This window comes from Taudactylus pleione, unplaced genomic scaffold (genome assembly GCF_031769625.1).
Source record: "Taudactylus pleione unplaced genomic scaffold, aTauple2 ptg000013l, whole genome shotgun sequence".
NCBI classification, from domain to species: domain Eukaryota; kingdom Metazoa; phylum Chordata; class Amphibia; order Anura; family Myobatrachidae; genus Taudactylus; species Taudactylus pleione.
Window position 1 is genome coordinate 1,708,744 of NW_028284416.1, and position 25,838 is coordinate 1,734,581.

Consider the following 25,838-nt stretch of genomic DNA (forward strand, 5'->3'; position numbering starts at 1 on the left):
AAGACATAGTGGGCGTGCTTATGCCTTGCTGTGCGATCGTCTGCCTTGCCACACATGCACTGTTGATTACTAATGTGGGCCGCCCGCCCCCCGGCCAGCCTGCTCTCTCCTTCACTTAGCCCTAACTCCTCCTCCTTCGCAAAAGACGAGGAGCAGGACTGCCGGCGGATTGGCTGAGCCTGCGAAGAAGAATATGATTTTAAAAAAAATGTGTTGGTAAATCAGATCAGCAAGTTTTGTGTTGTGTAGTGATCTTATATGAATTATTGTATACAAATAATTAAACTACTACTGTAGTAATATAATTATTTGTATATAATCATTCACATAAGACTACCATAGGGGTCTGCTGGTGTAGGCTGCAGAACATAAAATAAGTAAATACATTTAATCTATGCAACTATTAAAAGTAATCAACACTGTAGCTGTCGGCTTTACTGAGGGTAGAGAAGGGTGGGGTCAGACAGATTGGGCCACTCAGGGTGCTGTTCTCTGAGCCGTGCCTGGAGCCTAGGCGGGCTGAGACAGGGAGCAGGGACAGGGCGACCTCGTTAGAATGCGTTTAAGACGGCTTATGCAGGGGAGGGTGGGGGGGGGGGTAGGTTGAAGTATTGCCTAGGATGCCGAAAAACCTTGCACCGGCCCTGTACGGATTAAGGGCAGCTACTATACAGAAAAGCATCTTGTATAGAAATAGGAGAAGCAGAGGAAGTGGCATTGTGCAGTCTTCCATACATACAGAAAGAGGGCCGGTGTCCAGGTGATTGTCTGCTGTCCCTAGGAGATTGGATACCTATTCTAATTTACATGGACTGTGGGCCTGATTCAGACCCGTTCGCTAGATGCGATCGCTCGCTCCCGGCGTATGCAAATTCGGCTAAGTGACTCGCAGGACAAGTCATAAGCACGCCCACTATGTATTGGCGAGCGATCAGTTTGTGTAAATATACGCGCAATAGTGTGTCTAGAGATGCCCACTAGCGCACGTCATCTCTAGGAAGTGTGTGTAAACATTGGTACATCGAGGACCATCGGAAGGGATCGCAGCACTTGTGGTAGACTCTACCCTACCGCAAGCACTGCAAGGACTTGAGTGTAAAAACAAGCCAAGTGACGTGTACTATGACGCTGCCTGTTATTTATGCACGCCCCTGAAACGGCGTTAAAATAATCAGGCATGCCTGCGTTAGAACCTCCACTCCCCCGTTTTTAATGGCCTGCCCCTGTTACCACCCACAAACGGCCTCTCCTGACACTCATTACACTGGGCTGTCTTTGCAGGGCGAGCGAGCGGTTCCCGATCGCAATGAGTAGTTCGCGCACGCGCATTGCGAAGCATACGCATGCGCAGATTACCTAACGTCGACAAGAAACGAGCGGACGTTTGCTAGCGAACAGGTCTGAATCAAGCCCTGTGTGCCTAAACAGGGGTGTCCTTACACAGACTCAGGGGCCTATTCAAGATGTTAATTATCGATGTCCGAATAATGAACACGCTGACTCGACACGGGAGCAATTCATCATTGCTCCGGCGCTCAGGGGCGTCGAGAGGGGGGGGAGCGGGTACAGATTACCCGGGCCCGGGCTTCCTGAGGGGCCCGGCGGGGGCCCGGGTCCGGTGCCGCTCCCCCCCTCACAGCAGCCACAGCAGTCTCCTATGCCTGTGCGGGGGAGCGATCACACTGATCGCGCCCCCCTGGCTTTGCGCCGGGCTGAGGGGGCTCAGCGCCCCCCCTCCCCAGCGCGCAGCACGCTGCAAATCTTTTTTTTTCTCGGCAAGAGGGCGTGGCCATGCCTCCTGCGATTAGGCCACGCCTCCTGTCACCGGAGCCTGCCACGGCTATTGGCGGGCCTGCCGGCGCTGAGACAGCTGATTCGAACATCAGCTGTCCCAGCGAGCGGCTTCACTGCTCCTTTTTGGAACAGTGAATCTTGCATGCGCACAAGAGTCCCGATGTCCGGCGGAAGGAGCCGGACAGGGGTGGAGGGATTTGAAAGGATATGTAGGAGATATCTGTGTATAATAGGGGGCCATTCCGCAAGCAGAAGGTAAGTAGGAAATATTTGTGATACTAGTGTATGGGGACAGCATTCCGCAAGCGGAAGGTAAGTAGAAGATATCTGTGATACTAGTGTAGGGGGACAGCAGGCCATTCCGGGAGAGAAAGGTAAGCAGGAGATATCTGTGATACTAGTGTATGGGGCCACGGGCCATTCCGGGAGAGAAAGGTAATAGGATATATCTGTGATACTAGTGTATGGGGACAGCGGGCCATTCCGGGAGAGGAAGGTAAGCAGGAGATATCTGTGATACTATGGTATGGGGACAGCGGGCCATTCCGGGAGAGGACGGTAAGCAGGAGATATCTGTGATACTAGTGTATGGGGACAGCGGGCCATTCCGCAAGAGGAAGGTAAGTAGGAGATATCTGTGATGCTATGGTATGGGGACAGTGGGCCATTCCGGGAGAGGACGGTAAGCAGGAGATATCTGTGATACTAGTGTATGGGGACAGCGGGCCATTCCGCAAGAGGAAGGTAAGCAGGAGATATCTGTGATACTAGTGTATGGGGACAGCGGGCCATTCCGCAAGAGGAAGGTAAGCAGGAGATATCTGTGATACTAGTGTATGGGGACAGTGGGCCATTCCGTAAGCGGAAGGTAAGTAGGAGATATCTGTGATACCTCCTGCTTTACCTTATTGATGAATGGCCCGAATACTTCATTTTTACAATTGCTGATGAAAATGTGCATTTTCACCTGGTTTTGTAAAAATTAAGTGATGATGAATAGGCCCCTAAATGTACCCAGATAAATAACCAGGGCAGTAACTAGGGTAGTGCGACCTGTGCCATGGCACAGGACACCGCAGGGCAGGGGGCGCTGTTTGGGCCTGTCAATTTTGCTGTTATCATTCTCACTTGTAGCCAGGGCCGGATTGAGGGTCACATGGGCCTGGACAGGGCCATCTCTTCCATTGGGCTTGTTGGGCAGTTGCTTAAGGGCCCGAAGCTTGTAGGGGCCCATCAACCCGCCCCCTGCAGTTGCGGCCAGTTGGTAAATTTGTGATATTTTTAAAAGCCGCCGCCGGTGCACTGTATTCTGATCTAACCTCCCCCCACCCCGGGATGAGTACTCACCTCAGTCCCAGTTTCACTTCTTCTGCCGGCTTCAGATCAGTCAGACAGAGTCTATCTGCATGTGTGGAGGTCTGATGTGCATGCAGAAGAGTTTAATTTTATTGACCATTTAATTTTTTTTCCCATGAATGGGTGGGTAGGGGCCCCAGTGCATTGCTTTGCCCAGGGCCCACACAACCCTGGGCCTGGAGCTAAAAATGACCAACGGCCTATTATGAGAAGCAGAGGAGGTGTGACCAGTGCTGTGTGGGTGTGGCCAGTGCCATGTGGGCGTGTACACCCCTATACTCCAATGTCTCCATAAATATGTAAAATAAAAAAAATGCTTTATTTTGTGAGGTAAATAGAAATACAATTTCACTACTTATGATTTATGGCTGACCGTGTGGAGAGCAGATCAGTCAACATGTTGTCATGACAATGGGCCTATTTTTATGTGGAGGCCTGGAGCAGGCTTGCCTACCCTCCCGATTTGGTCGGGAGCCTCCTGAATATCGGGTGCCGCTCCCGACCCCCCGGAAAGGCAGGCAAGCTTCCCGGCTGCCGCCTGACCCCCCCAACTACTACAAGAAACCCCCACAGCGGGGGGCCCGATGAAGCGATTCGCGCTGAATCGCGTCATCGTGGCTCAGCCCCCTGCTGCACAATGCCAATATTTTTGACATTGTGAAGAGGGGGCGGAGCCACTATGACATGATTGCATGGCTCCGCCCCTAAACCCTCGGCATCGCCCGGCCACGCCCCCCACTGTACACAAACATTCAGCTCCCTCCCGGAACGAGGGAACTGAATGTCGGCATGTATGGCCTGGAGTTGTACTGTAGCTCCATCTGCCCCATTGTTAATCTGGCCCTGCTTGTAGCTTCCTCTTCTTTTATCCCCAGCATCTCCTAGCTGCCCCAGGAGTACCCCTATCTCTTCCCTGGCCCTTCCCCATGAGGCCATGGCCCTCTCTCAGGTGCACTATATTATGTCCCTATTTATCCCCAGCATCTCCTGGCCTCCCCTATCTCTTCCCTGGCCCTTCCCCATGAGGCCATGGCCCCCTCTCAGGTGCACTATATTATGTCCCTATTTATCCCCAGCATCTCCTGGCCTCTCCTATCTCTTCCCTGGCCCTTCCCCATGAGGCCATGGCCCTCTCTCAGGTGCACTATATTATGTCACTATTTATCCCCAGCATCTCCTGGCCTCCCCTATCTCTTCCCTGGCCCTTCCCCATGAGGCCATGGCCCTCTCTCAGGTGCATTATATTATGTCCCTATTTATCCCCAGCATCTCCTGGCCTCTCCTATCTCTTCCCTGGCCCTTCCCCATGAGGCCATGGCCCTCTCTCAGGTGCACTATATTATGTCCCTATTTATCCCCAGCATCTCCTGGCCTCCCCTATCTCTTCCCTGGCCCTTCCCCATGAGGCCATGGCCCTCTCTCAGGTGCACTATATTATGTCCCTATTTATCCCCAGCATCTCCTGGCCTCCCCTATCTCTTCCCTGGCCCTTTTACAGGTGCACTATATTATGTCACTATTTAAAAAATGGGGGGGGGGGGGGGGGGCACCAATGCTCTCTTTGGCACAAGGCACCAAAAAGTCTAGTTACGGCTCTGCAAATGTTCAAAATATAAACCTTAGAATTCTGACTCCGACGTTGATGATAATTTTAGTTTAGACATAATAGCAATATTAAAAAAAGTTTGCAGTTCCAGTTCTTTCAAAATACACCGAAACCCTCATCATGACATGACAGGCCCAACTAACATGGTTATTATTTACAGCCTAACTTCTCTTAAATACCCATTTGGCGACATAGTTATAGTGAATAATCTCTAACTGCTCCTTTTGTGTTTGTACTTCTAGAATTGAGTCAGGATGAAAAAGCTCTGCTCTCCGGAACGGCTGTGTGTTGCGCTAACACTGCTCTGCGCCGTAAACCTTGGTAATGAGATCGGGAACTCTGGCGTACATGAGCGAACAAACGGATGGTGTATGGTCAGGCGTGGGCAATAAGTGACTGTTCAGCTGTTGGTAAACTACAAATCCCAGCATGCATTGCAATGCAGTTTTAGCATGGCCAAATAGCAAAACGATGGCAGGAAATGTTGGATTATGTAGTTCTACAACAGCTGGGGAGGTGGGGGGTTCTTATATTTTAATAAAATATAAGGATATTAGAATCCATGACCTGTGTCCATATAAATAGCACCTGGATGCTGGTCGGCCTTCATGTAGGTCATGCATGTAGGGGACCTAAAATCTTGTTATTTTACATTAGAGGATATATTGTCCTTTATAGTACAGTCCTGTCATATCTGCTTGTACCTGTAAGGCAGAGAGATGGGGTAACTTTACTTCTATAGTTGGTTTCATGAAGGCCATATTCAATTAGCCGCGATAAGCCGTATCCGGCGAAAAGCTTTAGCCGGGGACGTCATTTCGCCAGGCGAAAACTTAACCCCGTATTCAATTCCAAAGACTTTTCGCCGGTGCAGAAAGTCAATGCATTGGAATAGGCGAAAAAGTTTCGCCTGTGATACTAGGCGCAAAAAAGTGCAGAATTGGGGTTTGGGGTGCAAACTTGCGGGAACCACCCTGCACCCTTGGGACAGCCCCCCAAAGGTAAACTGTGTCAGAAAAAGTAAAAAAAAAACCTTAAGAACACCCCAGAAAAGTATTTTCATTTTGGGGTCGAAAAAACTAAAGTTGGGGGACTAACTAAAAAACTAGCAAAATAGACCCCAGGGGGGTCCCCAAGTGTGCCCCAGGTGTTTTTAAGATTGCAGGTGCTTTTGGTAGGTGGATTTTTACTGCTTTTTAAAACTTTACTTTAGCAACTTTAAAATATGCTAGCCCCCATTTTCATGTACCCCAAATTTGCTGGGACTACTTATTTTCACCAAAAAATACTGCTAAATGCTATTCTTCACCACTTCTGCAAAGATGCTAATTAGCAGCTATTGAGAGCATTTAAGTACCCCAAATACCTTCAGCAGGGCTATTCGGGAGTATCTAGAGTGATCCCCAATGTAAGTGCATCTTTTGGGGGGTGTCAGGCTGACAGGACTTTTCCCTGGTTTTGAATTCACCGGGTTCCGTTTTCGCTGATTTGGAATTGAATACGGGGATAAGCGGGAACGAGCGCGATACTTATCCGCATGGAAAACCAGCGATGTCGGCGAAAAGTCCGGCATGCAAAAAGTACGGGACTTTTTTCGCAGCTAATTGAATATTTCCCTGAGATGGAGATGGGAGGCCGTTGTTTATCTAGAACAGTAGTATTCAACTTGTGGCCCTCCAGCTGCTGTGGAACTACACTTCCCAGCATCTCAGTTTTAATATGCCCTAATAGCAAAATTGTGGCAAAGCATGCTGGGATGTGTAGTTCCACAGCAGCTGGAGGGAGGCATGAATACCCAAAGCAGGGGCTCCTGAAATCGTGACCCTTAATGGTGGATAACGTCCCCAGCTATGCCCCACCCTATGCTGCGCTGGTCCCCCCGCTATGCTGACCTGGCTACCCCCTCTCCTGGAGGGGGCAGGCGGAATGCTGGCAAGTAAACTTATTTATTTTATTTATTTATTAACAGTTTCCAATTCTTATATAGCCCAGCAGATTCCGTTGCACTTTACAATTGCTTATATTACATTCCTCAGGGAAACACTACATGGAAGCATAAGAGGTCAGTGGGCGTAATTGTTGGTGCATGGTGTGCACAGAACTAAGGGCCTGATTCAGACCCGCATAGCGCTCGCAAGCGGGTCGATGGTCGGGCAGTGCGCACGCGAGGCGTGCACCCCGGAGCGAGTGAGAGCTTCACTCGCTCGGGGCTCGCAGCAAAACGGGGCGGCTGTCGATGTCGATAAACATCTCGCTCAGTTTTGTAGGCGGGGGGGTGGCTGCATAAACGGAGGCATTCCCTAAGGAACACCTGCCGTTTGTGGGTGGCCCTACTGACATCACACGTGATGTCAGTAGTGAACTTCCTGCTCTATTAGAGCAGGAAGTTCACTGGGGCTTGCGGTGGACGAGACCCTACCACAAGGGTCTCGTCGCAAGCCCGATGGTTGCGATGTGGTCACCCACAGCTATGCGAGCGGCCTGGAGGCGGATTTAAAAAAAAAATAATCCGCCCTGATTCAGAGCGAGTGCCTCTGAATCAGGACCTAAGTGCGGACATTCGCCAGTATGGAGAGTGGTACACAATTTCGCCGCCCTCATCTGTACGAATTGCCTCATAGCCAGCATCGTTATCTGTTCACTCTTGCAGTGGCAGATTTTACACAATAGTATTAAAGACAGGGCAGTTACACTACTTTTATATTTTATACGACTATGGCTGATTTAGGCCCCCATTTATGAACGATCGCTTTTGCAACGCGATCAGGGAACGCCAGTTACGCCCATGTTCGCATTGCAAAATGCGATCATACCGGCCGGATGTATCATCCGGGACATGCAGGGACACTGCGATGTCTCCGGAGAACGGCCAGTCAGTGCGGGGTGTGGTGCACATACGCAGTCCCGTGGACTGCACATACACAGCCGCCATAGCCTGGGAGGGTTCCGGCGGATCCCTCCGCCGGCTAATAGTGCGTGGTGTAACCCATAGGCTACAGCCGGGGCCAATGTGGAATGTATCGCACTCCGGATATTGGTAACTTTGGCAGCATCGCATCCCCCATAGAAACCTATGGGGGAGGCGGTTGCCAGCGGTAACGGAGGGATCACAGCAGGTATCGGAGATACCTGCTGAGGTCCCTCCTTAATACATACGGGGGATAGTATTTGAGGTAAACCCCCGAAAAACGGGTGTTTTCAGGGATTATACTTCAAATACACTTTGATAAATGGGCCCCCCAGTATTATTAGAGCAGATGTACAGTCTCATAAAGGGAGCATAATGGATGCAATTTCATTGTATTATTCGGCAGGGTGCCATAAAAGAATTTGTATGTATAATTAAATTTGACTCAAATGTCATTTATTATGTGGTTTAATCATCTTAGATTGGTCAGATAACTATTATTATCCACTGACATTTCACAGCAAATATTTTATTCTAAAGAAGTAATATTCATATTGGACAGGGTTCCCCAGGTACATCTAATTTTATGTCATTTCTTCTTACAGTTTCCGCCAGTGTCACCAGCAAGCAGTCCATATTCCGCTCCAAGTGCTACACGTTCTACTTCCCTACCGGAGCAGACACAAAAACATGGCCTCACGCCTCTGACGCATGCCGCGGCTCTGGGGGGTTCCTGACCAGCGTGGCGGACAGCGAGGAGAACGCCTTTCTTGCAGGTGATTATTCTTACTCACAAAATATAAAAGTAGAGAACAAGACTGTCCCTTGGCCTCCAGAGGACATTATGGCCTAACTGGTCACCAGCTGCAAAGGACACCTGGGGGGGGTTTATTTATCAGATGCCGTAGAGCCCAGGCCTCGGTGAAAACACGCGATAGTGCCCGATATCGCATTGTCCCATACATCAAAGGAATTATTGTTGGCGATAAGCCTTTTATCACCAGCAATAACCCGTTAAGTGTCGTTAGCAAAAGTTTTCTTGGTTTAAATGATAGAATTTTAATTTGAAAAGTATATAAAATAATATATACTTAATATACACAAAAAACAACAACATTATACATAACATTGTGAAGACTGGACAGTGAGCCGGGTTCTGTAAGATGTTATCTGAAAGAATCAGCCCCAATGTGAAGATCCATTGCAATACCGACAACAGATGACAGATGACAGGTGGCAGTGCACTCTCACTTTATTCAAATGCAACTCTCCCACAGTATATAACCTTTACTAATGATGACTTGGTGCTACAGGTTGTGAGTAGGTGACCGCTCCTGTATCCAGCCTATGGGCCTGATTCAGAGCCGCTCGTAAGCGGCCGCTCGTTCGTTCCGAGTGATGTTTGCACAACTGCGCATACGTTCGGATCGTAATACGCATGCGCGAACCAGTCAGTGCGGCCAAAAATCGTTTGTTCGCTAAATAGCGAATGCCTGCTATTTTGAGTGACAGGAGGAGGCGTATGTGGGTGGTAACAGGGGAAGGTGCTTGAAAACGGGGAGTGGAGATCCGAACGCAGGCGTGCTTAAAAGTCATAACGGGCGTTTTATGGGTGTGCATAATTAATAAAGCAGCGTCATTGACCACGTCACTGGGTTATTTTATAGTCAGAACTGCTCGCAAGATTGCGGTAGGAAAAACCAACCACAAGAATAGCGAGCAGTTCATACGCTGGTCGATTTACTCGATTAATCTAATAAATAGCGGACATGATATAGGATGCGAGCGGCCAGGGGGGGTAGTTTTCCAAAAAACGACCGCATGTTTGGTTCGCTCGTTCAAACCTAGAGGCGTCAACAGACCGCAAAGAGCGAACGGTTCATTTGAATAGCCACCCCTTTTTTCTTAACGAGCGAGCGCAAATAGCGTCCGGCTCTGAATCAGGCCCAATATACAGTATGACTCTCACTTCTTCCAGGCTTTGCATAAGCAAAGTTAGGATTTCTGTTTCTCTGTTAGAACTTCAAAGAAACTTGCATAGTTTGAATGTTCTGTGGCCTATCCCTCCGGTTCAGCATCACGGGGAGGTGGGGTATGGTGTTGGGGGTTAAGCTAAATAATTATATATACCCCAGCATTTTTCAGTTTATCTCTTGCTGCTATTGATTTGGCAATGTAGAAGTGGACCAGTGGGGACGTTGCCCATAGCAACCTATCAGTCAGCTTCTACCTATCATTTTATAGAATGTACTTGATAAATGCTATCTCAAGGGAAAAAGTGGGGGTGTTATCATTATCGGAGGCATCTGCTGTTTATCCAGATTGGCGTGTGACATACAAGGGCCCCAAGTACATTTGGCAGTGTGCGGTGGGAGTGTACGGTGTGTCTGATGGGTCTATGGACTGGAGAGCACATGGCGGCTGACAGGTCCTTTGTGTAGAGTGGCAGATTCTTTATATCACTTGAATGGCGAGTAAAATGAAAGAGTGGTTTAGAGAAGACTCAACCTTCATAAATCATTGTGTATGTCTGCAGTCTCCAGCAATACGGTTAAATAGTCAATTAAAATTCAGGTGAATGTTCCAGAAATGAATAATGGAAGTTTAAAGCAAGTTGGATGTTGGGGGTTATCTATCGCTGCTTTTTTAGGCATCAGTTCTACACTATAATGTGTCTGTGATGAAGAGTGTCTGCGGAGCATGCGAGGTGCGAAAACACGCAAGATCCCAGTGGCAAACGCAGGATTTCTAGAGGGGGGGTTTCCAAATGCTTGGTTTTACAGCAAATGTGGCCAGTCCATGAAGAGGGCACAATTAGCACTTAAGCAGCTTTAATATGCGTCATACAAAGTGTATTGTGTGTCATAATTCCAGCATATACAGGACCAGTGATCACAGTAAGCCATTATATGCGGCAGTAGGGCCATTCTGCCTGCGTTGAATGTATTGATCTCATGTGGGCACCATTCCAGAGCATGGGAGCAAGTCCGGGAGTCTGGGGGAGCAGCAGAAGAGCTTAGCACTGCCCTGGACATATATGTACATATTGGTCTTGTTATACACTGGATAGTGTGTTATTAAATGGTATTAATAATTAGCCCTATTGATGGTCTATAGCAGTGCACCCCTAACTGTGCATGTTTTCCAGATCTCCTAGTTGGAGCACAGGTGTATTTATTACTGACTGACACCTGTTAAAAGATCCAGAGGAGGTGCTGCCGACCACTCATACACAACAGCCGATGGACAGATACTGTATGTCTGCAGATATATCTGTCCATCGGCTGTGCAGCACAGCCAATGCGATATACCTATCGCGGGTACACACTGCCCGACAGGCAACAGATACATTGGCCGATCAATGTACTGTATCTGTCAGTGTGTACCCAGCTTAAGCATTTGTTCCAACTGTACACCAAGGCATCCATCCCGGCATAGCAGAAATCAGTGACAAGCGCCTGAAGACAGGACGTGACGGCTTGCTCTCCTGCATGTTATCATAGGCAGTACACCAAACCTGTTTCCCTGACTTGATGTTGTCACATACTGTACTTACCTACTTTTAGTATCTCTTCCCCGCCACTTTGGGGGGGCGTGGCCTAATGACATAGGATGCCTGTGAAATTAGGCCCGCCCCCATCACGGCAAACTGCATGAGGAGAGGGCAGGGCTAAATGATGCAAAAAAAATGCGCCATTAGCCCCGCCCCCCTCCATACAGAGCGGCATGCGGGAGATGCGGATACTCTTCCGGGGGTGGATGTTTGCAAAAGTTATTTTTTTTTTTTTACAGGATGCTTATGATTAAAGATTGATTAACAGAATATATTCTATATTTTAATTAATAAAAAAGTTTTTTTTACCCATATGTGTTTGTGAATAATTACCACCACTATAGCGTTGCTTATATTCTCTTTGTCTTTTAATATTGGGTGGGCTACCCATTTGCAGCTGCTTTTGGTGGTGCACAGAGTTATCACTAACTCCCAGCGCCTAGTTTAATACTGTGTTGTCCCCTATAGATGCCTACCCTGAAGACAACTGGTTTATGTGGCTGGGTCTTCAATACAGTACCAGCTGGAAGTGGACTGATGGGTCATCCGCTAACTTCTTCGCTTGGCAGAGCCGTATGTTATCTATATATATCTATATATACATTTAGGAGGTGATGGAGAGTTGGAAGTAAAATGAGAGTAACACAAAAGAATCATTAGCGCAAAAAAAAAGTAGTTACGCACATAAGATACACCCGAGATGCTTACGCCTCTGGAAAGGTAGCTGGTATTCTTCAGCGTATTATCTGCGCAAAACGGCACCCCCCCCCCCTGTGCAAGTGCATAAGATACGCTTCCGAACACGCGGATTTGCGTATATTAGCATATGATATCTGTATGGCCCTCACTGAACTTTGCCTACGCGAGAACACAGAGAAGAAAGCATCCATGTGTCGGATTTAATTTGCTGTACATATTAATCACAATTCTTATATCTTAATACACTGAATGGTCATATTTGAGCCAAACAGACATTTATTTGTTACCCACTCTATGAGACTTACAGAGCCTCCGTCCTGTTGGGGCGGTAAGTAAGACTTACAGAGCCTCCGTCCTGCTGGGGCAATAAGTAAGACTTACAGAGCCTCCGTCCTGCTGGGGTGGTAAGTAAGACTTACAGAGCCTCCGTCTTGCTGGGGTGGTAAGTAAGATTTACAGAGTCTTCATCCTGCTTGGGCGGTAAGTAAGACTTACAGAGCCTCCATCCTGCTGGGTCGGTAAGTAAGACTTACAGAGCCTCCGTCTTGCTGGGGTGGTAAGTAAAACTTACAGAGCCTCCATCCTGCTTGGGCTGTAAATAAGACTTTCAGAAATTTAATATGAGTTACCGGTTGTGATGGAGCCTGATACTTACAGTTTTGGTCATGGTTATGTGTAACTTTGTTTTTCTGTCATTGTAGAGGCCGCTGTGCTGAATTTTAATGGATATTGTGGGGCTATGTACCTGTTGTCCAGTGACCCCCTTCGCCATGGTTTTTGGGTTAGCCAAAGCTGTATTGACACATCACCGACCAATCCTACCGGCTTCATCTGCAAATCTGATATAAGTACGTTCCTCGTGCCTTCTCACCATTAGTCACTAATTGGGCATGGTGGGCAGTAAGTTGGGGAGTTGGTTCCAGGATCCGTGGGTCTAAATAGTTTTTATCTTTTTAATATCTTCACTTGTAACTTTGTACCACGAATGTGGGCATGTTAGGGGTGAATATAAAAGGTGTGGACTAGGTTGTGGAACAATGTCCAGGTATTTTTGAGAACCTACCTACCAGTGAGAACCTACCTCTCATTGACCGCAGATAAATCAAGTACATTAGCCGGCATTCTATGACCGATAGGCGTGCCAAACCTGGGACACTTAATTCTTACTGCATCCAGTGCAGAAGAATCGACTGAGCTAATTGGTAGATCCAGGCAGGACTATCAAGAGCTCTATCAGGCTCTTCAGAAGCAGAGGCAAGTGCCTGATATAGTGCAGTGATTTAAGAACCAGTCAATCAATATGTAAGGTGTTAAGTACGTGCGTACCAAAAAGATTTTAATTTTGACATTATTTGTTTAGTTGGTGACTACGGTCCTAGGTATTCTTCAGATAAGTTGTTGAGTTCTTCTTTATGCCGATATATAATTGATTCAGAATAGAAAACCAGTAGGACAGTACTGTATTATGGAGCAATGGTCAATTTGTGCACAGTACAGTAGTATGGATGTAAAGTGGTTATGCCAAACTGCGTAGCAGAATGAAAACCAAGTAATCGCTTCTCTGTTTTGACTTTTGGTCCTCATCAGGTTCCGAATTTTGTGGTAATCTTTTTATAACACTCAGGAAAGAAAGAGACATCTGCATAGTGTAGTACTTTAGACAAATACAATTTAATCACAAAGGCAATACAAACTACATACAGAAGATAAAAACATAGGGCCTGATTCAGACTCACTCGCGAGCGACTGTCCGCTCGCAAGTGGGTCGAGTTTATGGACTGAGCATGCGCACGACGGAGGGAGCTCCGTCGTGCGCATGCGCCAGACGCGACGAGCGAAGGAAAGTCCTTCGCTCGTTGTGTCCGATCAAAGGGGGCGTGCTGTCAATGTTGATTGACAGCACGCCCCCTTTGGTGGGCGTGCCGGGGGCGTGCCTCCCTGACGGGGGCGTTCCCACGGGAACGCCTCCCGTCAAAAGCCGGCCCACTGACATCACTAGTGATGTCAGTGGGAGTGATTTTGGCTCTGATAGAGCCAAAATCACTCCGGAGCTTGCGGTTGAAAACCTCAACCGCAGGCTCCGGCTCGCAATTTCGATGGTCGCGATGGTCACGACCATCGCGGCCATCACAATGCACGCTCGTATAGCCTGTGGGTGGTGACCTACAGTTATACGAGCGTCCAGGAGGACGCTCCATGAAAATGGAGCCCGGCCCTCATTCAGAGCGTGCGCTCTGCTCAGAGCGTACGGCTCTGAATGAGGGCCATAATTCCTTATTTGGATTTATGTGCATATTACTCAGGATGGTAACTTGGGTAAAGTCCTGATATTCCTGAAAGAACTCACAATGGGGACCCAGGTAGTACAAAATATGTCCAATAACATCACAGCGCTGACCAGTACAGGGGGAGAGCAATGAATAACAATATTGATCAGAAGTTGTCCAATTCCCTATGCGTCTTATCTTACTACGCGTTTCATCTATCCAGTGACTTCATCAGGGGATGTGTGTATGTGGGGTCGGGGTATTTAGGACTGTGGATCTCTACGGTTGAGGATTAAAAAGTTCAAATCTAAAGCTGGGTCCACATTAGACGATATTTCGGCCAATCCGACGGATTGGTCCGATATATTGTTAATAGCGTCTTATGGGTATGTCGGGCCATGCGCGGCTTCGTTAGGTCGTGGGTCACATCGCCAGGCCGTCCCTACATGCAGCTCAGTCTTCCAATGCGACTGACGACTCCATGCAGCACAATGCGGCTGGGGCCGACATATCGGGCGGTCAGGCACCGGATCGTCTAATGTGTACCAGCCGCCTGATATGTCGGCCTGTCACCCATGCAGTCGCCCGTCGGATCGCAGGGTACACACAGTTTTTTATGTGTACCCAGCTTTAGTCTGATTAAGTTGATGCACCGCTTTCATATCCATAACATTATAACACATAATAATTGTTCTCAGTCGGTAATCTTAAAACTCACATCTTTTCTAGACACCTGTAAGCCAGTTACCACCAATCTCCAGATGATCGGGGGGCTCGGCCCCTATTCCACCATTGACATTGCCCTCTCGGCCCCTGTAGATTCTCTCTGCAGAATTGCTCTTAAGCAGACCAAGGCGTCATCTCCAACTTTCCTGATAAATCTGGACATCAGCAGAACCCAGGTCACTGGCAGAGCCACATCCTGGTTCGGTGGTCTTCAGGAGAGCAGCCTGACCCCCATCCAGATTCACAGCACAGACTTCACATGGGGCATTCTAATATTTCCATCCGGAGTGACAAGTTATATTAACTATCAAGAGCATCTCACAATCCCCGGGAACCAGGTGTCTTACTTCCAGTCTGTGAATTTCATAGAGATCTCTGGGGGCAGAGTTACTGTGGCCTCCCTAGGTAAGAAGTCCATTTGTCTTTTCTGGTTAAATCGATTATATTGATAAAGGTCACTGCACTCCTGTGTTACCCTGTTAAGCTGTGTCTTTGATCAGGGACCCCAAAAACCTTATAAACACCTGTTGTCTCATAGAGAAACTATTGCTGCCAAGCGGCACTATGCTGTTGGGTTGATGTATCTAGGCCAGTCATGTACAATAAGACATTTGGGGGACCTGTAAGTATTACAATCCCCTTTACATTGTGTGTAATGATTTTAAATACTCCATTTAAATAAATATTAACATATAAAGCACAGAGGAACAGAAGGAATTGTCATAATTGCATCTAACATGAGATGTTTTGTGTGCAGTTTTGCAGTATTAGAAAAATAGGGATAATTACAAACACTCTCAGTTATATCAGAGGTTCCCAAATGCGGTCCTCAAAGCACCCCAACAGTTTAGGTTTTATATCCATGGTTGAACCCAGGTGCTTAAATCAAATTGAGTGAGATACTAATTAAGTCACCTTCGGTCAAGCATGGATATTCTTAAAACCTGGACTGCTATGGTGCCTTGAGGTCTGAGGGCCTAATTCAGACCCGCTCGCGTGCGCTGAGCGCTCGCAAGTGGGTCGATGTTGGCCAAGTGCGCATGCGCATGACGGAGGCGGCTCCGTCGTGCGCATGCGTGAGACCCGAATAACGACGGCCAAGCCGTCGTTATGGGTCTCGCACCAAAGGGGGCGTGCTGTCGATGGTGAGTGACAGCACGCCCCCTTTGGTGGGCATGCCGGGGGTGTGGCTGCCCAGACGGAGGCGTTCCCATGGGAACGCCTACTGTCTGGGGCCGGCCCCACTGACATCACAAGTGATGTCAGTGGAGCGCTTCCGGCTCTGATAGAGCCAAAAGCACTCCAGGGCTTGCGGTAACGAGAGCCTACCGCAAGGGTCTCGTCGCAAGCCCGATGGTCGCGATGGTCTTGACCATCGCGACCATCTTTTTGGCCGCTCGCTATAGCTGTGGGTGGTCACCTCCTGGCCGCTCTTAATTTCAGAGGGACGGCCCTGATTCAGAGCGAGTGCTCTGTCAGAGCGTCCGGCTCTGAATCAGGGCCTGAGTTTGAGAACCTCTGAGTTATATAAATCTAGGCTTACCTTACTGCCCCTTTAAACCAGCACATCCTGAATTACAAAGTTTCTGTGGCTGACTAAAACCAGGTGAAATGCCAACTTGAAGTCAGCCAGCCACAGAGCCTGTGTAATTCATATGTGTCCTGGTTTAAAGGGGTAGTATGGTAATCCTAGATAAAACTTTAAACCTGGGACTGTGCTTTCTATAAAGCAGACACCCAACTGATGGTCAGTACATAAAACATCCAAAGTCCGGTGGCTAGTGTACATCAGAGCTCCTTGTCTGGTGGCTAGTGTACATCAGAGCTCCTTGTCTGGTGGCTAGTGTACATCAGAGCTCCTTGTCTGGTGGCTAGTGTAAATCAGAGCTCCTTGTCTGGTGACTTGTGCACATCAGAGCTCCTTGTCTGGTGGCTAGTGTACATCAGAGCTCCTTGTCTGGTGGCTAGTGTACATCAAAGCTCCTTGTCTGGTGACTAGTGTACATCAGAGCTCCTTGTCTGGTGACTTGTGCACATCAGAGCTCCTTGTCTGGTGACTAGTGTACATCAGAGCTCCTTGTCTGGTGACTAGTGTACATCAGAGCTCCTTGTCTGGTGGCTTGTGCACAGCAGACCTCCTATTCTGATGGCTAGTGTACATCAGAGCTCCTTGTCTGGTGGCTTGTGCACAGCAGACCTCCTATTCTGATGGCTAGTGTACATCAGAGCTCCTTGTCTGGTGGCTAGTGTACATCAAAGCTCCTTGTCTGGTGGCTAGTGTAAATCAGAGCTCCTTGTCTGGTGACTTGTGCACATCAGAGCTCCTTGTCTGGTGGCTAGTGTACATCAGAGCTCCTTGTCTGGTGGCTAGTGTACATCAAAGCTCCTTGTCTGGTGACTAGTGTACATCAGAGCTCCTTGTCTGGTGACTTGTGCACATCAGAGCTCCTTGTCTGGTGACTAGTGTACATCAGAGCTCCTTGTCTGGTGACTAGTGTACATCAGAGCTCCTTGTCTGGTGGCTTGTGCACAGCAGACCTCCTATTCTGATGGCTAGTGTACATCAGAGCTCCTTGTCTGGTGGCTTGTGCACAGCAGACCTCCTATTCTGATGGCTAGTGTACATCAGAGCTCCTTGTCTGGTGGCTAGTGTACAGCAGAGCTCCTTGTCTGGTGGCTAGTGTACATCAGAGCTCCTTGTCTGGTGACCTCCTATTCATATTCAGCAAACTCCAAAAACTGAAAGTTTTCTGAGTTTGCTCACGAGAAGTGCCATCTTCAGACGGGAAGGAGTTCCGGGGATGTGAAGAGGGATCCGAGCAGATCCCTCCGCCGCCTTCTCACAGACTCCTTGGCGGCTGTGCGTAGCCAGGCCGATGGGGAGGAGGTAAGTAACGCAGCTCATTATTAGCTGCAATACTAGGTGATAGCTGCTTTTCGGAGCAGCTGTCCTCGCACCGGAGCAATGATGAAGTGCTTCAGTGTAAACCATCCCCCGCTGCAAGTTGGATACTTAAGTATCGCTCGCAGCGAGTTCAATACTTAATCATCGGAGGCCAATACGGCCTCCGATAATGAATAGGCCCCTCAGTCTGGTTGTTAGTGTATAACAGACCCCTCAGTATTGTAGCTAGTATACAGGGACCTCACAGTCTGTTGGTTAGTGTTGTGTATAACAGACCCCTCAGTATTGTAGCTAGTATACAGGACCTCACAGTTGGTTAGTGTTGTGTATAACAGACCCCTCAGTATTGTAGCTAGTATACAGGGACCTCACAGTCTGTTGGTTAGTGTTCTGTATAACAGACCCCTCAGTATTGTAGCTAGTATACAGGGACCTCACAGTCTGTTGGTTAGTGTTGTGTATAACAGACCCCTCAGTATTGTAGCTAGTATACAGGACCTCACAGTCTGTTGGTTAGTGTTGTGTATAACAGACCCCTCAGTATTGTAGCTAGTATACAGGGACCTCACAGTCTGTTGGTTAATGTTCTGTATAACAGACCCATCAGTATTGTAGCTAGTATACAGGGACCTCACAGTCTGTTGGTTAGTGTTGTGTATAACAGACCCCTCAGTATTGTAGCTAGTATACAGGGACCTCACAGTCTGTTGGTTAGTGTTGTGTATAACAGACCCCTCAGTATTGTAGCTAGTATACAGGGACCTCACAGTCTGTTGGTTAATGTTCTGTATAACAGACCCATCAGTATTGTAGCTAGTATACAGGGACCTCACAGTCTGTTGGTTAGTGTTCTGTATAACAGACCCCTCAGTATTGTAGCTAGTATACAGGGACCTCACAGTCTGTTGGTTAGTGTTGTGTATAACAGACCCCTCAGTATTGTAGCTAGTATACAGGACCTCACAGTCTGTTGGTTAGTGTTGTGTATTACAGACCCCTCAGTATTGTAGCTAGTATACAGGGACCTCACAGTCTGTTGGTTAGTGTTGTGTATAACAGACCCCTCAGTATTGTAGCTAGTATACAGGGACCTCACAGTCTGTTGGTTAATGTTCTGTATAACAGACCCATCAGTATTGTAGCTGGTATACAGGGACCTCACAGTCTGTTGGTTAGTGTTCTGTATAACAGACCCATCAGTATTGTAGCTAGTATACAGGACCTCACAGTCTGTTGGTTAGTGTTGTGTGTAACAGACCCCTCAGTATTGTAGCTAGTATACAGGGACCTCACAGTCTGTTGGTTAGTGTTGTGTATAACAGACCCCTCAGTATTGTAGCTAGTATACAGGACCTCACAGTCTGTTGGTTAAGGTTGTGTATAACAGACCCCTCAGTATTGTAGCTAGTATACAGGGACCTCACAGTCTGTAGGTTAGTGTTCTGTATAACAGACCCCTCAGTATTGTAGCTAGTATACAGGGACCTCACAGTCTGTTGGTTAGTGTTGTGTATAACAGACCCCTCAGTATTGTAGCTAGTATACAGGACCTCACAGTCTGTTGGTTAGTGTTCTGTATAACAGGGACCTCACAGTCTGTTGGTTAGTGTTGTGTATAACAGACCCCTCAGTATTGTAGCTAGTATACAGGGACCTCACAGTCTGTTGGTTAGTGTTGTGTATAACAGACCCCTCAGTATTGTAGCTAGTATACAGGGACCTCACAGTCTGTTGGTTAGTGTTGTGTGTAACAGACCCCTCAGTATTGTAGCTAGTATACAGGGACCTCACAGTCTGTTGGTTAGTGTTGTGTGTAACAGACCCCTCAGTATTGTAGCTAGTATACAGGGACCTCACAGTCTGTTGGTTAGTGTTGTGTATAACAGACCCCTCAGTATTGTAGCTAGTATACAGGGACCTCACAGTCTGTTGGTTAGTGTTCTGTATAACAGACCCCTCAGTACTGTCGCTAGTATACAGGGACCTCACAGTCTGTTGGTTAGTGTTGTGTATAACAGACCCCTCAGTACTGTCGCTAGTACACAGGACCTCACAGACTGTTGGTTAGTGTTGTGTATAACAGACCCCTCAGTATTGTAGCTAGTATACAGGGACCTCACAGTCTGTTGGTTAGTGTTGTGTATAACAGACCCCTCAGTACTGTCGCTTGTATACAGGGACCTCACAGTCTGTTGGTTAGTGTTCTGTATAACAGACCCCTCAGTATTGTAGCTAGTATACAGGGACCTCACAGCCTGTTGGTTAGTGTTGTGTATAACAGACCCCTCAGTATTGTAGCTAGTATACAGGGACCTCACAGTCTGTTGGTTAGTGTTGTGTATAACAGACCCATCAGTATTGTAGCTAGTATACAGGGACCCCACAGTCTGTTGGTTAGTGTTCTGTATAACAGACCCATCAGTATTGTAGCTAGTATACAGGGACCTCACAGTCTGTTGGTTAGTGTTGTGTATAACAGACCCATCAGTATTGTAGCTAGTATACAGGGACCTCACAGCCTGTTGGTTAGTGTTGTGTATAACAGACCCCTCAGTACTGTAGCTAGTATACAGGGACCTCACAGTCTGTTGGTTGTTGTTGTGTATAACAGACCCCTCAGTATTGTAGCTAGTATACAGGGACCTCACAGTCTGTTGGTTAGTGTTGTGTATAACAGACCCCTCAGTATTGTAGCTAGTATACAGGACCTCACAGTCTGTTGGTTAGTGTTGTGTATAACAGACCCCTCAGTATTGTAGCTAGTATACAGGGACCTCACAGCCTGTTGGTTAGTGTTGTGTATAACAGACCCCTCAGTATTGTAGCTAGTATACAGGGACCTCACAGTCTGTTGGTTATTGTTCTGTATAACAGACCCCTCAGTATTGTAGCTAGTATACAGGGACCTCACAGTCTGTTGGTTATTGTTCTGTATAACAGACCCCTCAGTATTGTAGCTAGTATACAGGGACCTCACAGTCTGTTGGTTAGTGTTCTGTATAACAGACCCCTCAGTATTGTAGCTAGTATACAGGGACCTCACAGTCTGTTGGTTAGTGTTGTGTATAACAGACCCCTCAGTATTGTAGCTAGTATACAGGTACCTCACAGTCTGTTGGTTAGTGTTGTGTATAACAGACCCCTCAGTATTGTAGCTAGTATACAGGGACCTCACAGTCTGTTGGTTAGTGTTGTGTATAACAGACCCCTCAGTACTGTAGCTAGTATACAGACTCCTCACAGTCTGTTGGTTAGTGTTGTGTATAACAGACCCCTCAGTACTGTAGCTAGTATACAGGGACCTCACAGTCTGTTGGTTAGTGTTGTGTATAACAGACCCCTCAGTATTGTAGCTAGTATACAGGACCTCACAGTCTGTTGGTTAGTGTTGTGTATAACAGACCCCTCAGTATTGTAGCTAGTATACAGGGACCTCACAGCCTGTTGGTTAGTGTTGTGTATAACAGACCCCTCAGTATTGTAGCTAGTATACAGGGACCTCACAGTCTGTTGGTTATTGTTCTGTATAACAGACCCCTCAGTATTGTAGCTAGTATACAGGGACCTCACAGTCTGTTGGTTATTGTTCTGTATAACAGACCCCTCAGTATTGTAGCTAGTATACAGGGACCTCACAGTCTGTTGGTTAGTGTTCTGTATAACAGACCCCTCAGTATTGTAGCTAGTATACAGGGACCTCACAGTCTGTTGGTTAGTGTTGTGTATAACAGACCCCTCAGTATTGTAGCTAGTATACAGGTACCTCACAGTCTGTTGGTTAGTGTTGTGTATAACAGACCCCTCAGTATTGTAGCTAGTATACAGGGACCTCACAGTCTGTTGGTTAGTGTTGTGTATAACAGACCCCTCAGTACTGTAGCTAGTATACAGACTCCTCACAGTCTGTTGGTTAGTGTTGTGTATAACAGACCCCTCAGTACTGTAGCTAGTATACAGGGACCTCACAGTCTGTTGGTTAGTGTTGTGTATAACAGACCCCTCAGTACTGTAGCTAGTATACAGGGACCTCACAGCCTGTTGGTTAGTGTTGTGTATAACAGACCCCTCAGTATTGTAGCTAGTATACAGGGACCTCACAGTCTGTTGGTTATTGTTCTGTATAACAGACCCCTCAGTATTGTAGCTAGTATACAGGGACCTCACAGTCTGTTGGTTATTGTTCTGTATAACAGACCCCTCAGTATTGTAGCTAGTATACAGGGACCTCACAGTCTGTTGGTTAGTGTTCTGTATAACAGACCCCTCAGTATTGTAGCTAGTATACAGGGACCTCACAGTCTGTTGGTTAGTGTTGTGTATAACAGACCCCTCAGTATTGTAGCTAGTATACAGGTACCTCACAGTCTGTTGGTTAGTGTTGTGTATAACAGACCCCTCAGTATTGTAGCTAGTATACAGGGACCTCACAGTCTGTTGGTTAGTGTTGTGTATAACAGACCCCTCAGTACTGTAGCTAGTATACAGACTCCTCACAGTCTGTTGGTTAGTGTTGTGTAGAACAGACCCCTCAGTACTGTAGCTAGTATACAGGGACCTCACAGTCTGTTGGTTAGTGTTGTGTATAACAGACCCCTCAGTATTGTAGCTAGTATACAGGGACCTCACAGTCTGTTGGTTAGTGTTGTGTATAACAGACCCCTCAGTATTGTAGCTAGTATACAGGGACCTCACAGTATGTTGGTTAGTGTTGTGTATAACAGACCCCTCAGTATTGTAGCTAGTATACAGGCACCTCACAGTCTGTTGGTTAGTGTTCTGTATAACAGACCCCTCAGTATTGTAGCTAGTATACAGGGACCTCACAGTCTGTTGGTTAGTGTTGTGTATAACAGACCCCTCAGTATTGTAGCTAGTATACAGGGACCTCACAGTCTGTTGGTTAGTGTTCTGTATAACAGACCCCTCAGTATTGTAGCTAGTATACAGACACCTCACAGTCTGTTGGTTAGTGTTCTGTATAACAGACCCCTCAGTATTGTAGCTAGTTTATAGGGACCTCACAGTCTGTTGGTTAGTGTTGTGTATAACAGACCCCTCAGTATTGTAGCTAGTATACAGACACCTCACAGTCTGTTGGTTAGTGTTGTGTATAACAGACCCCTCAGTATTGTAGCTAGTATACAGGGACCTCACAGTCTGTTGGTTAGTGTTCTGTATAACAGATCTCGTCTGGCAACTGGTCTGAAGCACATGTCCTAATCTAGTGGATAGTTCACAGCACACATCCCAATCTAGATGTTAGTGTATAACAGACCCCAAATCTGGTGACTAGTATATACTCGCCCTGTTTTGTAGGCGGGGAGGGGGGGGTGGTTCCAAAGGAATGCCTGGTGTTTGAAGGCGGACCTACTGACATCACTCGTGATGTCAGTAGTTGACTTCCTGCGCTATTAGAGCAGGAAGTCCACTCGGGCTTGCGGGAGCCGAGACCCTACAATAGGGTCTCGTCGCAAGCCCGATGGTCACAATAATCGTGACGGACTCCAGGCTGCTCGCACAAGCTGTGGGTGGTCACCCAGAGCTTTGCGAGTGGCCTGGAGAAAGAAAAAAAAAAACAGGCCCTGATTCAGAGCGAGCGCTCGTTAGCAGTGAAGCGGCTCTGAATCAGGCCCTAAGGCCGCAGTTTCCATAGAAGTCTTTGAGGATGATGGTAAGTGGTCTAAAATAGGTTATCGCTGGCGAAATCTCTGATTTGCTCTGGATTAACCTTTTCTTAATTTGAGAAAAGAAAAAACTATTTCTACAGGGTTGACATCAAATATTTCACTTATCTCCACTTCTGAAAAAGACCCCATAACGAGAACAGCGCCCTGAGAATCGGCAGCTGTAAGCGCCACTGATCCTAGCTGTAGAAAATCAGCATTTGGCTATGACTCGCGGACTTTACTACAATTGTATTTATGATTCATTATACATTGCAGAGATGGCTGTTACGCTGTGTACACTGAACATACAGGCAGTAGAGCCCCAGGCTATTACCTATAATTAGAAACACCTGTAATTAATCACAGGTGTCTACAAATGGTATTTCCTTACCTGCCCTAGAGGGATCGTCACTTCGACAGTTTCCAACATTTTATACAAGTCTCCTAGCTAGTTTTCTGCCGTGTATGGCCATAGGGCCTAATTCTGAGTCACTGGCACAGGGCCGACAGCCCGGATAGTCGCGGCAGCCAGATTTAGTACTTTAAGATAATAAGCCATCCTTGCAGCTTAACATGCACTCAGTTTTTCCATCTGCAGCCCTAACCATCATCAGTATACTGTACCCCATGCTGGGTAGTGATGGCCATCGATGATTCATAATCATCGATGGTTTATGGACGATGTTGAATGTTTTTCCCATCGATGGGGGAGAACCAGATGGTTTCCCTCCATCAATGGAAGAACAAAACTGAATAGTTTTTGTTTTTTTTCTTCAAGGTGCCGACAACACTGAGCATAGCTCCGCCCCCGATGCCTGCGAAGCCACGTCCCCAGTTCTGATTGGCCCACGGGCCAATCAGGGATGACCATCGGTTGGTGAGCGATGGGAGACTGGACCCCGCATCGGCAAGTGCATACACACTTGCGCGATGCAGAGGGCGACAGCGCGATGTAGGATGCCGTGCAGCATTCGTCAGCATGGCATCGTGCACTAAATCTTCTGATTGACCGCGCAGCACGGCCAACCAGAAGATATCGCATGCGACCACTGGAGCGCGCAAATTTGGTATACCCACTTAACGATATGCCTGATGTTTCGCTCTGATTTGCCCGGAAACTACAAATCGGTGCCGATATCGTTTAAGTGTGTATCCAGCTTAAGGCTTACGACATTGGCCAACTGCTTGCAGCATCCACACTGCGCCCACCTCTGAATGAGGACTTTTACGTACGACAATGGAAGCGAGACCCACACCAGAAAGTTACCTTGTTTAGGGGGTCTAAATCCAGCTCTGATACCACCATAGCAATTCCATTGTCATCGCTCTGTTACTTGCGCTGACCAATCAATCTAAATCAGGAATCGGTACAATTTACCGCCGGACCAATGCCCGGTGGTTGGAAGCCTGGCAGCGGCATCCCGGCAGAGGAGGAAATCCCGATCATCAAAGGTAAGTATATACTAACCTATTTCTACCCCCTAAGCCTCCCTTAGGGGTGCCTAACCCTAACCTTCCCCCCCCAGTGCCTTAACCTAACCCCCCCTTCCCCACCGCCTAACCCTAAGTCTCCTCCGGTGGTGCCTAACGCTAACCCCCTCCTCCCCTAGCCTAAACCTAACCTCCCGGGGGGGTGCCTAACCCTAAGTCCCCCCCCCCAGGAACCCTAAACCTAACCCTCCCCCCCCCCCCCCCCCACGGCTATCCGCACTCGGTGCCCGGCGTACCTTCGATCGGGATGTCGGGCTCCCGGCGTATGTCTAATGACAGGCATCGGCATATCGGCGCCTGTCTTTAGACCCTTGCCGGGATATGACAGTCGGGAAGCCGGCTGTCGGGATTAGGTCCGCAGGTTTCCCGACTGCATACCTAATATCTGATTGGTTGCTCTGGGTTTCTTTTGTTGTGCTTTTCACCGTGACTAATTTTACAAAGTACGTAAGTTTCAAATGTATTAAACACTTATATACCATCTTCTGTAATGTAAAAAAAAGTTGAGACACCTGTAATTTCCTCACAGGATACCTCGGTTCATTCGATATGCGATTTCCGGCAGATCCATCTAACTATCTACGCCTGGAAGGAGCCATCCAAACCTACCTGACCAGCCTCACCCTAGCCGTGTGGATAAAAAGCACCGCTAGCACTAACGATATGACGTGTGTCTGCACTTATTCTCTGAAATCCCAACCAGCGGAGCTTGCACTCTTTACGCTGTCCCCCACAGGTCTCTCCCTCCAGATAAACGGGTGAATTAGATTATTTGCATATATTGTTCCTAGATAATAAAGTGGTAGAAAGCTGACGATCAATTCACTAGATTGTTAAAAAACAACTGGTTTAAAACTCAACACAATT

General features: G+C 47.5%; 1 protein-coding gene across 11 annotated transcripts in view; it reads left to right on the top strand.

The window, feature by feature from the left end:
• Positions 1-25,838, top strand: part of LOC148542285 (uncharacterized) — a 116,241-nt gene that overhangs the window by 23,238 nt on the left and 67,165 nt on the right. For 5 of the 11 annotated variants that reach the window (XM_088469707.1, XM_088469725.1, XM_088469770.1 and 2 more), the window contains exons 2-6: positions 8,270-8,440; positions 11,686-11,790; positions 12,618-12,764; positions 14,913-15,314; positions 25,501-25,729. In XM_088469707.1, the coding sequence (XP_088325833.1) occupies positions 8,270-8,440; positions 11,686-11,790; positions 12,618-12,764; positions 14,913-15,314; positions 25,501-25,729 (1,054 nt within the window). The other 6 variants (XM_088469731.1, XM_088469728.1, XM_088469735.1 and 3 more) reach the window with 4 other exon arrangements.